The sequence below is a fragment of the Bombus affinis genome, chromosome 16, assembly GCF_024516045.1.
Source record: "Bombus affinis isolate iyBomAffi1 chromosome 16, iyBomAffi1.2, whole genome shotgun sequence".
Classification (NCBI taxonomy): Eukaryota; Metazoa; Arthropoda; class Insecta; order Hymenoptera; family Apidae; genus Bombus; species Bombus affinis.
In genome coordinates, this window is record NC_066359.1 from 4,121,713 (window position 1) to 4,139,144 (window position 17,432).

General features: G+C 32.7%; 5 protein-coding genes across 13 annotated transcripts; 2 read left to right on the forward strand and 3 right to left on the reverse strand.

Annotated features, from left to right (window-relative positions):
- Nucleotides 1-13: 13 nt before the first annotated feature.
- Nucleotides 14-3,502, forward strand: LOC126925456 (coiled-coil domain-containing protein 50). Of its 2 annotated transcripts, XM_050741020.1 has the most exons (6): nt 14-138; nt 865-1,145; nt 1,250-1,312; nt 1,387-1,504; nt 1,561-1,741; nt 1,817-3,502. In XM_050741020.1, exons 2-6 carry the CDS (start codon nt 1,088-1,090, stop codon nt 2,441-2,443), a joined length of 1,047 nt encoding a protein of 348 aa, XP_050596977.1. In that variant the 5' UTR covers nt 14-138; nt 865-1,087; the 3' UTR covers nt 2,444-3,502. The 2 variants fall into 2 exon arrangements, with proteins under 2 accessions (XP_050596977.1, XP_050596978.1); XM_050741021.1 differs by lacking the exon at nt 14-138 and having other exon boundaries at nt 1,576-1,741.
- Nucleotides 3,425-11,566, reverse strand: LOC126925432 (protein ELYS). 4 transcript variants are annotated; one of them, XM_050740973.1, is made up of 7 exons: nt 11,226-11,566; nt 10,703-11,080; nt 10,334-10,622; nt 4,898-10,249; nt 4,747-4,818; nt 4,614-4,639; nt 4,499-4,529 (listed from the first exon to the last, which is right to left on the reverse strand). In XM_050740973.1, exons 1-7 carry the CDS (start codon nt 11,253-11,255, stop codon nt 4,521-4,523), a joined length of 6,156 nt encoding a protein of 2,051 aa, XP_050596930.1. In that variant the 5' UTR covers nt 11,256-11,566; the 3' UTR covers nt 4,499-4,520. The 4 variants fall into 4 exon arrangements, with proteins under 4 accessions (XP_050596929.1, XP_050596930.1, XP_050596931.1 ...); XM_050740974.1 differs by having other exon boundaries at nt 4,743-4,818; XM_050740972.1 differs by lacking the exon at nt 4,614-4,639 and having other exon boundaries at nt 3,425-4,529; nt 4,743-4,818; nt 11,226-11,565.
- A 562-nt stretch (nt 11,567-12,128) lies between these two features.
- Nucleotides 12,129-14,066, forward strand: LOC126925695 (sin3 histone deacetylase corepressor complex component SDS3). Its single transcript, XM_050741510.1, has 8 exons — nt 12,129-12,555; nt 12,628-12,691; nt 12,753-12,866; nt 12,948-13,149; nt 13,219-13,399; nt 13,459-13,576; nt 13,630-13,714; nt 13,802-14,066. The coding sequence occupies exons 1-8, from the start codon at nt 12,432-12,434 to the stop codon at nt 13,895-13,897; spliced, it is 984 nt and encodes a 327-aa protein (XP_050597467.1). The 5' UTR covers nt 12,129-12,431; the 3' UTR covers nt 13,898-14,066.
- LOC126925699 (E3 ubiquitin-protein ligase MARCHF3-like) lies at nt 13,738-14,776 on the reverse strand. Of its 2 annotated transcripts, none has more exons than XM_050741527.1 (2): nt 14,516-14,776; nt 13,738-14,445 (listed from the first exon to the last, which is right to left on the reverse strand). In XM_050741527.1, exons 1-2 carry the CDS (start codon nt 14,759-14,761, stop codon nt 13,948-13,950), a joined length of 744 nt encoding a protein of 247 aa, XP_050597484.1. In that variant the 5' UTR covers nt 14,762-14,776; the 3' UTR covers nt 13,738-13,947. The 2 variants fall into 2 exon arrangements, with proteins under 2 accessions (XP_050597484.1, XP_050597485.1); XM_050741528.1 differs by having other exon boundaries at nt 14,521-14,735.
- Nucleotides 14,777-15,011: 235 nt separating this feature from the next.
- LOC126925700 (INO80 complex subunit E) lies at nt 15,012-16,970 on the reverse strand. 4 transcript variants are annotated; one of them, XM_050741529.1, is made up of 6 exons: nt 16,813-16,970; nt 15,963-16,119; nt 15,711-15,892; nt 15,513-15,642; nt 15,283-15,455; nt 15,012-15,220 (listed from the first exon to the last, which is right to left on the reverse strand). In XM_050741529.1, exons 2-6 carry the CDS (start codon nt 16,104-16,106, stop codon nt 15,136-15,138), a joined length of 714 nt encoding a protein of 237 aa, XP_050597486.1. In that variant the 5' UTR covers nt 16,107-16,119; nt 16,813-16,970; the 3' UTR covers nt 15,012-15,135. The 4 variants fall into 4 exon arrangements, with proteins under 4 accessions (XP_050597486.1, XP_050597487.1, XP_050597489.1 ...); XM_050741530.1 differs by having other exon boundaries at nt 15,963-16,126; nt 16,813-16,969; XM_050741532.1 differs by having other exon boundaries at nt 16,809-16,965.
- Nucleotides 16,971-17,432: the final 462 nt, after the last annotated feature.

A 17,432-nucleotide genomic window follows, 5' to 3' on the forward strand; every position in this document is an offset into this window, starting at 1 on the left:
TTTTTTTAAGTAAAGGGAAATCTATCATCTTTCATTATGAACGAATACAGAATTTATCCTTACAGATCGTACTATGTATTGAATTTTAGAGTGACATTAATACAGGAAACTCTACTATCCACTTCACTAACGTTCGACGTGAGTACGCTCGCCTTACTACTCTTACTACAAACACTACCACCACTACGCCATTACTACTACATAGCAATCTTAAATGAAGTAGTGATGAGTTTAACCTAACAGTTGCTCAGACAATTTCCTGCAAATATATTTTTAGACAACTATATGAAATAAACCGATATTTATTATTATATATTAATAACTTTTACAGAAATTGCAAAAAATACTAGTATGCTATTACAGAATTAAGAAAATTTAATTATATATACAGTTCTAGTAACGTTAAGTTTGGATATTTGACTACAACCTTATTTTAAGAAATAAGGACAACTTTTATAAATTTAATGTTTAATCCACTTAATAATGAAATTTTGCCAAAAAGATTAGTTATGTCTAGGTTGCGTTAAAATAACAAACTATTTTTAAGGTCAACAATTTTTTAAACAATAATTTTAAGTGATATTGTTTCTGTTTATTTAAATATGTTTAAAATGAACTGAAATCTGATCTCAACCTAATCTAATTTAATATAATCTTTCTGATAAAGTTTTAGCACTAACTTGAAACTGAATAATATATTTTTATTTATTGTTATGAAATAAGAAGAAATTTAAAAATTGGATGCATTTTTAATAAAATAATTGCTAAGAAAATTGTTCACAACTCACGAGCAGTACCGTACCTATCACTTAGATTCAGTGAAGCTTAGTTTGAAAGTGTGTCGATATATATGTGTACTCACAGCTCGTACTACGTCTCCAATGTGCTTTACGGATATTCTTACTTACACCGTGAATGGAGAAATGCACATGTACGGTGGGAATAGCACAAATACAGGCCTCTATTCTATTCATTGCTATTCAAGATGGAGAAAAAACAACGTATGTTTTCCGTAAGGTGGTTGTAAACAAGAAAGTTGGTTGAAAAGTAGTATCTTATCCGTAAGGCAAGGATTAATCGATAAGAAATGGCGAAATCTGTCTTGAGCTCGGACACATTACCGAAGGCAGGCCGAGTAAACGAAGGTATGTTGCATTTTTTTCAACGCCTCCTGTCACTCATTGCAATTACATTACAATTACTCATTTGCCTGGCATTTCTAATAAGCAATCCTTCGACAATATTGTAGTGTGTCGTGAGTGGCTGGTGCACGAAGATGGAGCACTCGCTTACCGTCTACAAGACGAAGAAAGTAAGAATATTAGATTATTTGTAAAATATTGTTGATTTTATTGGCTATTATCTTTATTGTACTGTGCCTTATAGTTAGGGAACACTACACAAGCAACAAAGTTCGCAATGCACAAGTTAGAGAGGATTTACCAAGGGCTAAGGTTGAACAGGAGCTGGAAGAGCTTAGATATCAATCCTATATTCAACAGCAGTTAGTATTTGAACCTTTGATTGTACTGATTTGTTAAAGTTTATGTCGTATTGCAGTGTTTCTGATTTTAGAGAGGAAAGAGATGCTCTTGTTGCAAAACAGATTGCATTGTCCCTAGAACGAGAGGAGAGACAGAAAGAAAGAGAATTGCAAGAGCAAATGAGACTGCAATTGAGACTGGACGATGAAGCTGCACAGCTTGAGCTCGAACGACACATTCAAGAAGAAAAAGATGAGGTATTTAAAAAAATATTCTAACAATGCATCTATAGTATTCATTATCATAATTTAATTTTTATCTGTTAAATAAAGGAATTAGCAAGAAAGCTGCAGCAGGAAGAAGAAGAAAATGCTATAGATAATCATGATGGTCCTGTTAATGAACAACTACTGCTAGATCAAAAAATTGCGATGGAAGCACAGGATGCGGAACTTGCGCGAATGCTTCAGGAAAAGGAGCGAGCAAAAATAAGGAAAGCGAGACAAAGAGCAAAGCAGAGAAAACTAGAACGGCAGCAACTTCAAGAATTAGAGGAGCAGAATCTTACAGAGAAGCCTCAACGACCTGATAGATTAGAATTGAAAGGCGCTCAAGGCAAAACTAGAGTACAACCAACTTTAAATTATCCACAATATCCTGATCCTGAAGAAATACAAACGTTAGATGAGTCTGTTGAAAATATAAGAGAAGTGCAAAACGTAGCTGCAATTATTGATCCTACATACAATGGAAGTATGCACAGAAACACTTCAAGTAGCTCAAGTAGCACAGTAAGTCCTACATATGCATTGCCTACACCTCCACAGGAGCTTATGAACGATGATGCTCCGTGTTATATGCCTATACAAGGACAACGAAGAAATCAAATGCAATCCCCGTCCCAAGCTCATGAAGAAAAGCATAAACGTCGTGTAAAAGATGGTTGTAAACAGCAGTAAAAATAGTTTACTAAGTTTCTCTTTATTTTTCGATAGAACATTTTCGATGCCATGAAGAAACGATATAAGTTACTTATCGTAAGTTACGTGTAGAAGCTCACATCATATACATAGCTAACTTAAAAATCAATATAGAAATAGAATTAAATTTTTATCTTCCATTTACGAAAAGATATATTTAACGAAAGCAATATAGAGATAAATGTGCCTTTTGAAAGAGTACGGTGTAAGGAAGTCAACGAATATCGAAAACTGATTAGCATTTAATAACCAGTTACACCGTCCTGAATCTTACATCTGCCTTTATCCATGTACATTTATATCGAACTTGAGAATAATATATTATATAACAATATCAAAGAGATTTTTATGCAAAAAAATGAATAAATAAAAGCAGTGAAGTAGACAATCATACTAAGATTAAAAAGAGAAGATTCAGCTATTATATTTAATTGTATCAAATAAGAAAACAATGATGTACAAATATCGACCATTTAGACTGAATATCAAATGATCTACTTGAAACAGATTTTAATCGAATTACATAAATATTGCTCTCTAAATTTAACATAGATTTAACATATGCATAAATTTTCCTTGCTTCCTTCTTAAAGCAATGTGTCTTTTTTTTAATTATTTAAGACGCCTAACCAAGAATATATATGTATTTACTGCCAAAGAGGACATTCATAACGTTCATTTTGTACCAGACAAAGTTTAGTATTAGCAACACGAGAATTTCGTCTTTTTTGAAAAATATTTGAAGCTACGAATGAGTACTATAAAACAATTGTTTGATAAATTAAATGATTTTGTAAGCTTTACTTTAGGAAATGTAAGTTGAATGATCGTGTTACAATTTTTACTAATCTATTATAATGTAGATGCGGCACAATTGTAGTATTATTATTTAATGTCGCTTCAATATTTAAGTTATAGGTACTTATTTATGGTGATTGGAAATTTATTCGATAGCAATAATATGTATTAATTCTTTTTTACATTTATTGTATGAATACAGCTATACATGGGTATATTAATAAATTATTTACAAAGTTATGGTACACATTTTCATCAAAAACCACCATATAAATATACGTTATGACAATAATTCATTCCATGAACTTATTGCATTAAAAAAAAATAATCAATTTAATGTAACAAATATATTTGCCAAATAAGTATATAAAAGTAAGGAATCTTATGATTTACAGAGATAGAGAGAGAGTTATTTAGTTTTTATAATACATTTCTGAAGTTCCTTGCTGGTTTAATATTCAGAAGATACAGATCAACGAAAATTTCTTTCTATACACCTGTTCACACGCTTTGGAAACTTAATGATACCAATTAAGAAAAAAAAACAAGTTATTTCATAAGCATGAAAATACTAATTAAATTGATTAAATAAATTTATAGATTATATAAAATAGTCTTCTAAATAAACCATGTTAATTTTAAAAAATATACACCTCGCAAAGTACCATATTAACATATGTTCCAAGCGTTATGCATCAGATGGGATTACTCATTGATAAAATATAGCTATAACTTTCATTATACTGAATATTATCAAATCGATAGCAAAAGACTGTCCTCTTTTTCTCTGCTTTGTATTTTAGAAACGAATCTTGCTCTATGATAAACTTTGCATCATTATGATGTAACAAAAGTTTCATTTCACATGGTCCCACGTATCATAATCTCTAATCCATCTTTTTTTCTCTCTATGCAATTAAGTCATTCGAAAAACAACTGCATTTTTTTACATATTATCCACTGTACATGGTTGTCGAAAGAAAGCACTGTATATGATCTATCATAGATTATAGATTGTAAATCATTTAAAATTGGATAACTGAATATACGATTGTGCAAAAAAAGGTTTTAAAAAATTTCGTAAAATTATATTTAGTTTGTTGTACTCTTTGATTTCACGGGTAGTACAAACTTTGTTCTACAGCGGCGTATATGATAACAGTTCGGCTTTTTCACTTCTGCAGTTTTCTGTATATTATTCTGTGTCTCTTCCTCATTCTCTTCCTCCCCCTCATCTTCGCTCAAAATCGGAATGAAATTATTCAATCTGTATAAAAAATAAAAAAATTTTAATACTGATTCTGTGCTTTTAGAAGGTAATAAAGAAGCATATAAAGTATAAGTTCTTAGCTGCTATTAGAAGCATGAGTGAATAAGCTGCAGAACATTGAGTGTGTAGAAGCGTGTGTAGGAAAGAGAGAAGTAAGCTCATAACAGATTCTAGAAAAGAAATAAATTAATTTAATTGAAAAGTAACCACCTACGATGATCAGAAGCCATAGTTTTCGATCTGGTATGTGGCGGTGAAAACATATATTTTGGAACTTCTCCAATAGCTGCAAATAAAATTTAAAACAATTCTCTTAATAAGTTTTCTCGATGAATAAATATTAATTAAATATTGCTAGAATGTACCTTTTTGATCCAATGGTTGATCATTCGTCTTCTCTGGCTGTGAAAAAGAAAACTGATTAGCTGCCTTATCCTTGATATTTTGTTTTGTTGATTGCTTTGTTCCTCTTCTTGGTTTTGGTGTCGCTTCGTTCGCTTCTCGAGTAGAGGTTTCAGAAACACCACGTTTCCTCTTCTTAGAAACTTTCTTAGAATCGTCTATTGGACTTATGGTTTCTGTCCCTTCTTCCTCCATTATTGTCTCTTCAAAGATTTCCTTGCTACGGGCACTTCTGGTTTTCCTCCTTGTCTCTACTTGAGATAATTCCACGCTTGCTGCTCTTCTCAATCGAGGATTCCGTGAAGCCTCTCGCCTCTTGTTCGTAGTAGAGACTCTTTCTTTTAATGGTACGCTTAGAATTTCTTCAAGCTCTTCCGGTATTGATTGTATTGAGGATCTACGACTACGTGTGTTTGCAGCTGGTTTGCTTACTACCTGTTCTACCAAATATTGTTCTTTTATGGATTCTGATGATGGTCCAAGCTCCTTTGAGACAATTTCCTTAGCTACGCTACTAGACCTTCGAGTTGTTCTTACCACGTTGACTGGCTCTTTAGGTACAGAACTACCTCGTCTCCTTGATGACTTAACAATACTAGGCTCTTCCTCATCCTGTTCACTTGTTTGAGATTCCCTTCTTGATCGAATTGAAATTGTACTCGATTTATTTGCTTCTCCTGAGGATTGTTTGGTATTTGAGCTCTTAGTTTCTGTTTGAACCTTTTTCTCACTACTTTCTGGTAGCTCCTTTTGTATTGAGGCAGAACGTCTTACACTCCTTCTCACTGGAACTTTAGCTTCCTCACTCTCTGCCTCTATGGAAATATCCTTGGCAACAGAAGATGCCCTCTTGCCCCTGATTTTCCTTGGCGACGAAATCCCAGATGATGCATCTGATCCAGAAGAGGCTATCTGCTTCACGCTTTCATCTGCAGGTACTACAGAAGCAATTAATACTTCTTTCACCAACGAACTCGCTCGTCTCGATCGTGGCGTCTTTGCAAGAACCTTGCAAGGTGAATTTAAAGGAGACATATTAGTTTCTTTCGATATGGATGAAGCTCGACGTGATCTGGTCATTCTAGGTGTGATTTCTAGGGATTCAGAGTCTAAATTAGAAGTATTAACAATGTCCTTTGGTTCTATATGAACTGGTGAACCTCGAACTGAGTTCCTCCTAGTTCTTTTGTAATTAGAATTATTGTTATCAAGTCGAATCGACTTGTCCTTTGTCTCCTGTTCCTCTGCAATTTCTTCCTTCTTCTGGGAAAACCTGGATTGGTCACGTATATTTTCTTCTTTATCCAGATGTGCAGTATTTCTTTGAAGATTATCTAATACTTCTATGCTGGAATCAGATTCATCATCTGTGATATTTGAAGCGTCAAAGATGTTGTCTGTATTCATTGGTACCGTTTTTGAATCTTGTTTTTCTTTACTCTCCGGTTCATCAAGAACTAAGAATACCTCATCGCTACCATTTGAGGATTCATCGTCAGTGATGTCGAATAGTACACCATTTTTAGAACTAACGTGTTTTTCAACATCGTGCTCAAATTCTTTTGGTAATTTTTCATGAAATGATCGACGGTGTTGTTCTGTGTTCTTTAAACAACTTACATTATTCTTAGAAAGACTTTTATATTCCTCTTCATCTCCTTCATGATCTTCATTAATATTTTCCAAAACTTTAGAGCTCGAAACATCTCTATTTATACATACACCTTTCACATCTTCCTTTAATTTTTTACTGTTACGTAGTTCTAAATGATTTGATTGATCTATATTTTTCGAGGTCTTCTCTCTATTTTTATAAAATGCTTCTGGAACAATGTCCTCTTCGACTTCTGTGTTAATTGATTCCTTCGAACTGTGTCGCGATTTTTCAGGGCTAGAACTCTTTGCCATAGGTGTTGAGGCCATAAGAGAATTATGATTAGTATTTTCTTGTTTAGGAATTTTCAAGGAGCGCTGAAGGTCACTCTTATCGGACCTTCTTGAAGGAACTTCTATCTCAAAGCTACTATCTGGAGAGAGAACCGCGGGGGAATAACTGGAGGAAGATAACGTAGATAATCTTTTGGATACCTGCGGCGTGTTCGTTAATGAGCGATTCAACATATTGACTGAAGGAACGCTCAAACGAGAATTTGCGGAATTTTTTGTCTTTGAACAATTGGACGAAGACTCATTTATGGATTCTGTAGACGTTTGTAAGTAAGTTCTTCTAAGACTTGGTCTAGGTCGAGCTGTATATACATTTTTGCAAGTATAACTACTATCTGATAAAACTGGACTATCAATCAGACACTTTTCACTTGTCGCTGGACTCACGAACACTTCATCGTTTTGATCAGATGTATTAAGTTTAGAAAATTCTTCTTCTCTGCTGACTTCACCATGAGAACAGCTGTTCTTTGACTGACTAATATTGAATCGTATCTGTCTATTAATTTTACGCTCCCTATCCGAAACTGGACTACCTGTGATTTCATCCTGTAGGCTAGCAGCAATTGGAGACGTCGAAGATCTTATAAGCTGCCGAATTTTTAAAATAGAATGCGGAGTTTCAATCGGAATATCCCTATTGGTGGATATTTTCCGTTTTACCAATGGGGTACTAAATGCAGCACTCAAAGCTGCTTCACTATCATCCAGCAACTTCCTACGTTTTGTTCTTTCTGGTGTTCTCATACCACCGTTCTCTTCATCATGCATAACCTGTTCCAAAGTGCGTTTGTTATTCATTTGTACCATTTTGGGAGACATTACACAATTTATATTGATCCTGTCATTAGATGACTTTAACGCGGCGCAAGGGGCAGTGACGAAGGGAACCACAGACTTTTCTGTTCTAACATAGGTTTCCTTTGCCTTCCTGATAACTGTTTCATAAATATTTGCAGTTTTCTGAAAACTTTTGTTGTGGGTCATAGGTCTGGGATATCTGGACTCTAAATCTGTATCTAGATTACTTTTACCCATATTCATGGAAAACCGCTTCACTACATTAGGTAAAGTTGCATTGTAGGCATTTAACATATCAAAGTGCATGTTCTTTGAAGCAACAGAACTGGACCAAGTAGTAATGTTTCCACTATTGGCTTCCATGTAACGACAACGTTGCAAGTAATACAATAATTTTATGTCTTCAGACTTGGAATCCTCCAAAAACTTGACAAACATTTCCTCTTCTTCAGTATCCAAGGCCAAATGTAAAATATCACCGAGTTTATTGTAATTCTTGCAGGATTGAAAGAAACACATTAGTAGCTGTGTATAATGTGACTGCAGTCTATGATGAAAAGCAGATTGAACCAAACCATGCTCCACTGATAAACTTATTAATGTGCTTTGTTCTTGAAAGGATGACAAAGGAGGTTTCTTTATGCGTAGATACATTAAAGCTAACTTGTGCTGACTGTTCCTTATCAGTGTTTTTAGCACAAGTTTATGATGCCAGTCTTTGACATCAGAATCACTGACTAATTGACCAGTCATCATGTCCAAGAAACCTTGGTAATCCTCATGATCTAGAAGCCAGAATGCTTGGGTAAGTTTTATGAGGCTTGGACTCATCTTGAAAGATGAAGGATATTTGATCAATTGATCAACTCCAGGATAGGAACCCTGTAACAGCATAGCTAAATCCATTAGAAGGTATATAGTGATCTGATGTTTACATTCTATCTCATTTGACTCTGTCTGATCGCAATCAGTCAAGTAACTCCTCAGTAACGACTGCAAAGAGGGTGGAGGATAATAGCCATTGGTATTCGCTTCTCCAGCTTCTCTTTCCCACTGTAAATTCAAGGCAGGACACTCTCGAGCTATCAATTCATCTATGAAAAGCACCTCTTCACTGCCTTCTTTTGCATTATTGTCTTTAATCGATTCTCGTTTTTCTTTGTACAGAGAAAACAATTTTTCGAATGGATATGGAATTTTCAGAGCAAGAGACATTGGTAAAGGACCTTCCTCTAGACATTCTGATTCGGGTAACAAACCCACGTCGTAAAACCATAATAATACTTGGAAGTACATAGATACTCGCTTTAGTGCTCTTCGTTGCTTGATTAAACTGCTTGTTTCAAAAGGTAACTTAGCTACTACATTAGATAAACATTCCAATTGTTGGTAACAAAATCTCAACGTTTTTACTTCTGACTCGCCTATGTTATTACCTGACTGATCAAATAGAGGAATACATAGACGATCAGCAATCATTTTTATGGAAGACGCGCGCTGTATTCCCCACTTTAAGAAACTTGGATACATGTAGGCGGCACTTCCATCTGACCATTCTTTGGCACACTTGATCAAGAAAGTCGCCCAACGTTGCTCCAGACAAAGCGATAATAACATATCCCTTTGAGCGTTATGATCGCTAGAAAATGAAATTTCTGTATTGAACGGTGTCAAACCAACGGAGAGACACTTGTGAAACATTTCAGAAGGTTGCGTTAGCATAATAGGCCCTGCAAGAGCAATTTCACGAAGTAATTCAGCTTGGACTCCTCTAGTATACCAAAATGTTAATTTTGATAAACTTAGCTCTATCCATTCAAAGAACAAAGAATTTGGGTAAAATAATTCTTCTGATGAGTTTAAACTATTATTAGGAAATTCTTGTAAGGTGTGAGGAATATAGGCACAACTTATTATCTCTTTGCCAGTTATGTCGCAGGCCCTGTGATTTGTATTATAACAGGACAATATGCTATTTGGATTCTTGCATTCACTGAGGGTTTGAGGCATTTGTTCCTTGTACCATTGATTCAAATCGAATAATAAAGTTCTATTAGTAGTTGAAATTAGAAGCAAACTGTCTTCACCTTTCCTATATTCTGACTCTGTTTGGTCCAGATTAGTTCCTCTTTCGAACGTAGACAAACTAACCACTCTATCTTTTGGGTCTAATTCAATTTCGAATTTAAGGCTAGGCTCTCCTTCCAGATTAAAATATAAATTAGTTCCTCTGTCACAGTATTTTCGCTGGAACAATAAGGCAAACATTCTCAAGATAGGAGGCATCTTAAACGAATCGTCTTGGAAAACAACCCACAAATAGTAGAAAGGTCTAGGATCATCTGTTGGTTCTAATAATGCTAAATGTGTTATTATCATGGTTTCATCCAAGGGTACGCTAATCCATCCCACAGAACCATCATTCTGCCATATTATCACTCTGCCTAGACATCCTGATATTAAACAACCAATTTTCATTGAGCTAATTATAGTATTTGTTAATTTTTCGTCTAGAAAAGAATTCAATTCAAAATTTTCTCTATTAAAACCAATGTGCTTTTCTATACCTACAAATGTAAAAAATGTAATCATGTATATTAAAGTAGGATAAAGAAACAACAAAAACAGAGTATTGTTTATGTTATACATACGTTGAGTTAGCAAATTACAAGTCATGTGTTTGCTACTGTTTCTATGAAAGGAGTCTTTAGTTGTTAAGAATTGTATTTCAGCTGGAGAAATTTCATCCATTGTAACAGATAAATCAGGAACCTCCCAAGTAGATCTCTGAAGATCAATCATGAGATGATGAAGATTGCGTAATACTACACAAGCTATACCATCCATTTGCATAAGAATATTGTCTGGTCTTCTGTCATTAAATCCTTCCCAATCTGTTGCGCCAGATACAATACAAACTTGTTCTACACCAGCTGGCATCTGTACATAATATATTATATCACGAACATTTCATTCTAAATACCACATAATTTAGAAACTTATCATATTTCAATACCTACTTTAATGGCTCTTAAAACACGAGAGGAAGTACAATCAAAGATACACAATAAACCCACAGAATCTTTAATTCTAGTTGCTTCATTGTCCAAACCAACAAGGAGTAATGGTAGTTCCCCACACTGAGCAGGAAATTGACAAACACAAGTGATTTTCCCTCGGAAGGTCCACGAACTGGTACTTTCACCAGTTTTTGTATTAAGAACTACTAAATGGCAACCATAACTTAGCCAAGCATACGTGGCATCATTTAGAAAACCTCCATAAACACCATCAAGACCATTACATATTTGCGAACCATTTGATGGTCCACTGTCATCTCCTTTTACATTATTTAAACATTTTGTTATAGAGTGCTGAATATCTACAACACTGCGTATCTACACAAAAATAATATTGTTATTAGATTAAGAGTGATATTGCCTTTTATAATATACAAATAAATATTACAATAACCAAGTAAATATTTTCATAGCATATTTTTAAGAAAATAAAATAGGAAACTCCATTGACATTGTGAATTACCTCACAGCTAACTTCCCCTAGTTCTTTCATATTTTACACAGGATATTAAAATATATGAGATAAAAAATCATTTATAAACTTTCCCACTAAGGTCACCATAAGGTTATGCTGCCGCCAAATTTCAATAATCCTGTTGTGTATTTCCAATGGCAATTGGCACAAGCTTGGATAGCGTACATTCAAAGTATTATCTGACAGAGTATCCGGAAAACGGCGTAATTTAGAAACATACAGAACAAAATGAATATATTACATTTAAATTCGTTTCATCACTCGTGCATTCATTTTAAAACTGTAACTATACAACTGCGAAGTACGTTAAAAAGTATTGCCAATTGCATGCTTTGCCAATAGCATTTGAATTCTCATAATTACTATATAGTTCTAAATTTAATCAGGTGCATAAGTATGAAAACGTACGATTTTCGAAAATTTCATGGATTATTATTTAAAATAATATAAGGTAATGAATTTTTATCGTTTAATGAATCCTAATTGTTCGAAAAATATTATCGCAAAATAATCTGCATTTTAAGATCCAATAAAAGCATGTGTAAAAGAAGGACGATATTTTTTTAAATATTGATTAAAATTAGCAAATATTGGAATTAAGCGTTTCCTTTATTAATTGATATTAATATTCTTAACGAATGTATAATTTTTCCAAATTTTTATATTTAATTTCCATGTATATTAGTCTTATGCATGAATCCTAAATGAACTGTACTTTTGTTTAAATTATTATAATATTCTATATATCAGTATATTAAATTATTACAATAAATTTTCAAACATCTCTTTCACTACACGTTTTTTGTACCAGTTGAAATTATGAAATGATTTACTAAAAACTCGCAAAAGTATCGCTATATTAAAACAGCCTTAATGATATTTTCATCAAATGTTCCACAGCTGATCAATTGCATATATGTTTGTTTATATATTTCAAGTACATATACGATAACATATACGATTTCATGTTATATATTATTTCTATCACATAATAGTGCTCTATTTACAGCTATTTTATTATCAGAATGAGTTCCGCACATTATGAAAATTGAAATTACATAGTATTGTTGTAAATGGCATTGTAGATATATAATTAACCTTAATTGGACGCGGTTATTTGTTTTTCTGGTTAAACTGGCTTAAAATATCTAGTATTGTTAATGAAATATTAAAAAATGATTATTGTACTGTAAAATGTCGTATCAGGATTCTCCGTTTTCGACCATGTATGGTCAGGATGATTATGATATTGATGAAGACAACGATGAGTATTTGGAAGATGACAGAGATGCTGAAGAACAAGATGAAAGTGATGAAGGTACAATTAATTCGTTAAAAATATATTTTTATAATTAATACTTGTATAAACAGGCAGTTTATAAATTTCTAGATACAGAGGAGGCAAGCGAGACAGATCTTGGTAAATCTGAAGAGTATACAGAAATAAAAGAGCAGTAAGTAGATAAATTTATGTCAATTCTTTGATCAATGGTGAACTACATTCACATTTTTCAGAGTTTATCAAGATAAGTTAGCTAGTTTAAAGAAACAACTACAGCAATTAAAGGATGGCACACATCCAGAATATAATCGGAAACTAAAACGCTTGGAAACCCAATACAAAGAAAGGTTTGCATTCTTCAAGTATAATATTCATTTTGAATGGAATTACTATGTATTTGTTCCTTTAATTAAATTGTTTATTTACAGATTACGATTGAATGTAATTTACCGTGATTATTTGACAGAATGGGTAGAACGGGACTATATATTAGAAAAAAAAGCAGCAGTGAAGGAATTTGAGGAAAAGAAAATAGATTTAAAGGAGAACTTACTAACAGATATGGAAGAGAAACGGAAAATGATTGAATCTGATCGACACACAATGGAACTCACTGGCGATTCAATGGAGGTATAAATCTGATACAAATAGCAGTTTCACTCTTCGTTATATCATATATTTATTTTTCTACTTATTGAGGTGAAACCTGTAATGACAAGGAAATTACGAAGGCGACCAAACGATCCTGTACCTGAGAAAGTAGAAAAACGGAGGAAACCACCTCCCGCGCAATTGAACTATTTGTTAGATGAAAAAGAGATAGAGAGTGATTTAAAAGCTATTAGTCGCGGTAAAGTACTGACCACTATTCGAAAACCAGGTACTGACTAAAAATTCCAAAATAATGTACATGAATTAACTGGGAATCATTATTTGCAGCAATACTACCACATTATAATACAGTAAACATGCCTTCTCAACATATTCCTCCACCCTCTGATACCCCTATAATAGAGACTAGGATAGAAGATGGCAAACTTCTACATGAAAGACGATGGTAATTTTGGTTTTTATTTTTGGAATTATCTATCTAAATCAAGAAAATTATAGGTTCCATCGTGGACAACCAGTGTACGTAGAAGGGAAAGATTTAACTAGGTTCGCTGCAAATATTTCGGCGATAGGAACTGAAGCTGTATGTAAATGATTATCAACAAATTCATAAAATTTCTTCCTTTTTATTATAATCTTTTTCTTAAATTATAATTTCCTCATTTTATAGATATGGGTGAAGAAAGTTTCGGATGGAAGCAAGGTGCGTATATATATATCCCAATTAAGTCGAGGAAAAATTTCAATCAAAAGAAGAGCATCCTAATGACTATCGTAAAAGTATTCGCTATTACGGGTATAAGTGTTCAGTAATTGTTAAACTTGTGATACGTTAGACTTGTAGTTTATTGAAGTTCTATTTTCTGGATTCAATATAACTCTTACTGTACTTGTCTTTTGCCACCAATAAAACCAGATTTTCTGATGATACTGTATTGCCATGTACATCCATATAAAATAAGAGAAGAGCAACAGAGACATCATAGCTAATAATAAATAAGTTGACCATCGCGCTGGTGGAAAGCTATCGTAATTATTTTTGGCGTAAAAATCGGCCGCGACTATACAAATGTAAGAACATCCTATCGCCATAGGCGTAATAATAATGCTCCGAAGTAAATCGGCCTTCAAACTTCGAACATACAATTGATGTTGCTGTTGATTAAGACACACCCAAATTAATATAGAATGTAGAACATGGTAACGAGGAGTTCGTCTGATCTCGAACTGGTGTCCACATAATTCGCAGCTATTTCTGTTACTTTCCTCTAGCCAATGTTCTAGACACTTCAAATGGATTGCACCCATGGTTCCCTTGAAAAAATTTAATTCGTTTTATTTTTTAATTTCCTTGGAATATTAAAAGTGGCGATGATTAGCTAACCTTACACTTGCAGGGATATGTAATGGGTAATTGGTGAGAAGAATCGTAGCAAATACGACAGTGTATTGCCTCATCGAGGGATTCATGTAGATTCAATTTCGCTCTTTTATTCGAATCATGTTTTGAATTATTGAGTTTTCGTTTTATGGTCAACTTAATACCTGTATTTTTTTGGTTTGATTCTGCTTCAACTTTTGCTATAATTTTTTCTAGGACACTTTCCACGGAACTCCTCTGACCGATCATTATAGACTATTTTTAGCTGTTTAACCTGAATATTCGTAACATATTCAGAAGAAGAAAAAAGACGAACGAAAATTAATTACATGATTATTTCAGTTTGCAATTATTATTGCTGTTTACGTTATTCTATTATGTTATCGAAAAATGAAATTCGTTAATTCCTATGATAAGATTTCATTTATTTTCTCTTGTACGTCGTAAGTACTCATTAAAATGAGGATTATGAACAGGTGGTCATTTACAAACTATCTCGTTACATGTATAAAAACTTGTATTACATTACGAAGAATACAGTTAGTCAAGTAAAGTAATATTAATGAGATAAGTAATTATATGTGCAGTTTGTAATTAATCACTAAACTAGGAATAAATGTTTGTCACTCGGCCATCATATCCACACTGGGGCAGTCTTCACCTATATTACTTGGGGACGTTTCTAATTCTCCGATTTCGTTAGACTCGCTATAAATGTAAATTTCGTATAACACATATTTCTACAAAAATTTCTGTAACAAACTATTTACCTATCTAATGAAGGGTCATTGCTGAACATTTCAGTTGGGACAGTAGGTGGTGCTTTCTCTGGTACTAGTTCCAAATAAGTCTGTCGAGACTCTAGATGTCTTTCTACTTCTTCTGGTGTCATATGGCCATCTGACATCAAAGACATTGGTACTACATTATTTGATGATTGTACCTGAAATATAAAATGTCCTAAACTAACTGTTCCTTTAAATTACAAATAGTTACTTACTATAGGTGTGCTGTTTGATTTTGTTACTTTTGGAGTAGGTTTTTTCTTTTTGCTTGTGTTGAGTTGAGACTTTGTCACTGTTGGCATATGATGTGGTGTATGATTACTAATTCCCATTTCTATCTTTTTTCTAGGAACAGAACAAAATTGTTACATAAGTATTAACACCTTCCTTTTAACTAAAATTTTTTCAATTACCTTTTTGAAGTATCAAGGCGGGTAACTTCTTCATCAGATGATTCAGTTTCATCACTTTCACTGAATGAGGCATCTACCTTCTCATATTGTAATAATCGATCTAATAAAAAACTCTTGTCCCTATTTACTTTAAGTAATTTTCTTTGTGTAGATCTCAAAGCTTCTTGAAAACATTCATTTTCCTGAAATAATTATCAAATGATAATATAAATTTATACCCAAAATATATATATAAATACTAGATACACATACATAAATTAAAAATTTTAATTTTCTCTTAAGATTTCGATACTGATCCTTATAGTTAGGTACTTCCTCCTCTGGACTATCATCGTCATCGTCCTCTGCATCTGCATTGTTGTTTGCAATTGAGCGACAATACCATTCTTCCAACATTGATCATCTGCAACTAAAAACTAATAAATGTCTCTATTATTCCATTTAATGAAGTGTAACAATAAAATATCTTTGATATTGTTTGTTTCTTAGAATGAAATTGCTTTAAGAATATCGTGAAATCAATGAAATGAATAATAAAAATCTCACGAACAAAATAATTTACGAATGAAAACATTCTTTGTTAGATAAAGGAGTATAAGTCAGAATTATTAATTTTGCAAAGAATTATTTACAATATTTAAAGATCAATGTAGGATTAGGTGTTAGATTTTAGGTATATTATTATAATCTCAAGTAACACAGTGGGATAGAAATGAAATTGATTTGTATTATTAGAACTGTAAGCAAAAGACAGCAATGTAGAAAATATTAGCATATTTATCCTGTTGACCAAACTTTGACTTAAACTCTTTTGCCCATCCACCATAAAATTGTCAAATGTTTTAGGATTTCAGAATGTCTGAAACAAGATCCTGTGGGAAAGTGACATTTATTATGCAACAATTTGATATGTATACAATTACAGTTTCCATTTCAAAAACTTTAGTGTTTTTGTCAGGTAACAAATTAAAGTTACTTTGATGCTGTATAAGGTTAAGTTCTTAGACGATTGAAGATAGACTGAAATATTTCATAGAAAACGAACAGATAATCAGCGAGGACAATAAAGTTTGATTTGAAATAAAATTTCAGTAGTACCTACGCAAAACTTTAGAATGATTTTTCGTATGTTGCGATTAATCGAGACGAACAATTATTAGGAAGATAAATAAGCTGTTTATGACTGGCTTTCATTCTGAATTCGTGACTTCTTTATCGATTCTATAGTAACTTTGAAATACTACCATTCGACAATAAACATTAAATTGAATTTTCAGATACAATTTGACAAATTCTTCTTTATAGGAAATATAAATAATTTTTCATAACTTTCGTGAATTTAATTAACAATTTCTCGATTTTACAATAATTAGCTGTAAAAATTACATTTTATTTCTCTTCTTAATATAAACGACAAATTTGTGTAATTGCTATAAGTTTACGTTTCGCATTTTTGCATGATTTACTTACTCGATATGAACGATAAAAAAATATATAAATGTTAATATTTAATGAATAATGTGTGTCATATTTTAATAGCAAATTATAATATCGAATTAATGTATAATAATGAAAAAATAAAAAATTAAATTACAAAAAACGAAATGATGGTCTGTTTTTTAAAATAAATTTGTACAGAGTAAATAAATTACTTTGAATTTAGCGCGATAAGGAAGTTCATAAATGTTTAAAAAATAATACAATAATCATCTCTTATTCTTT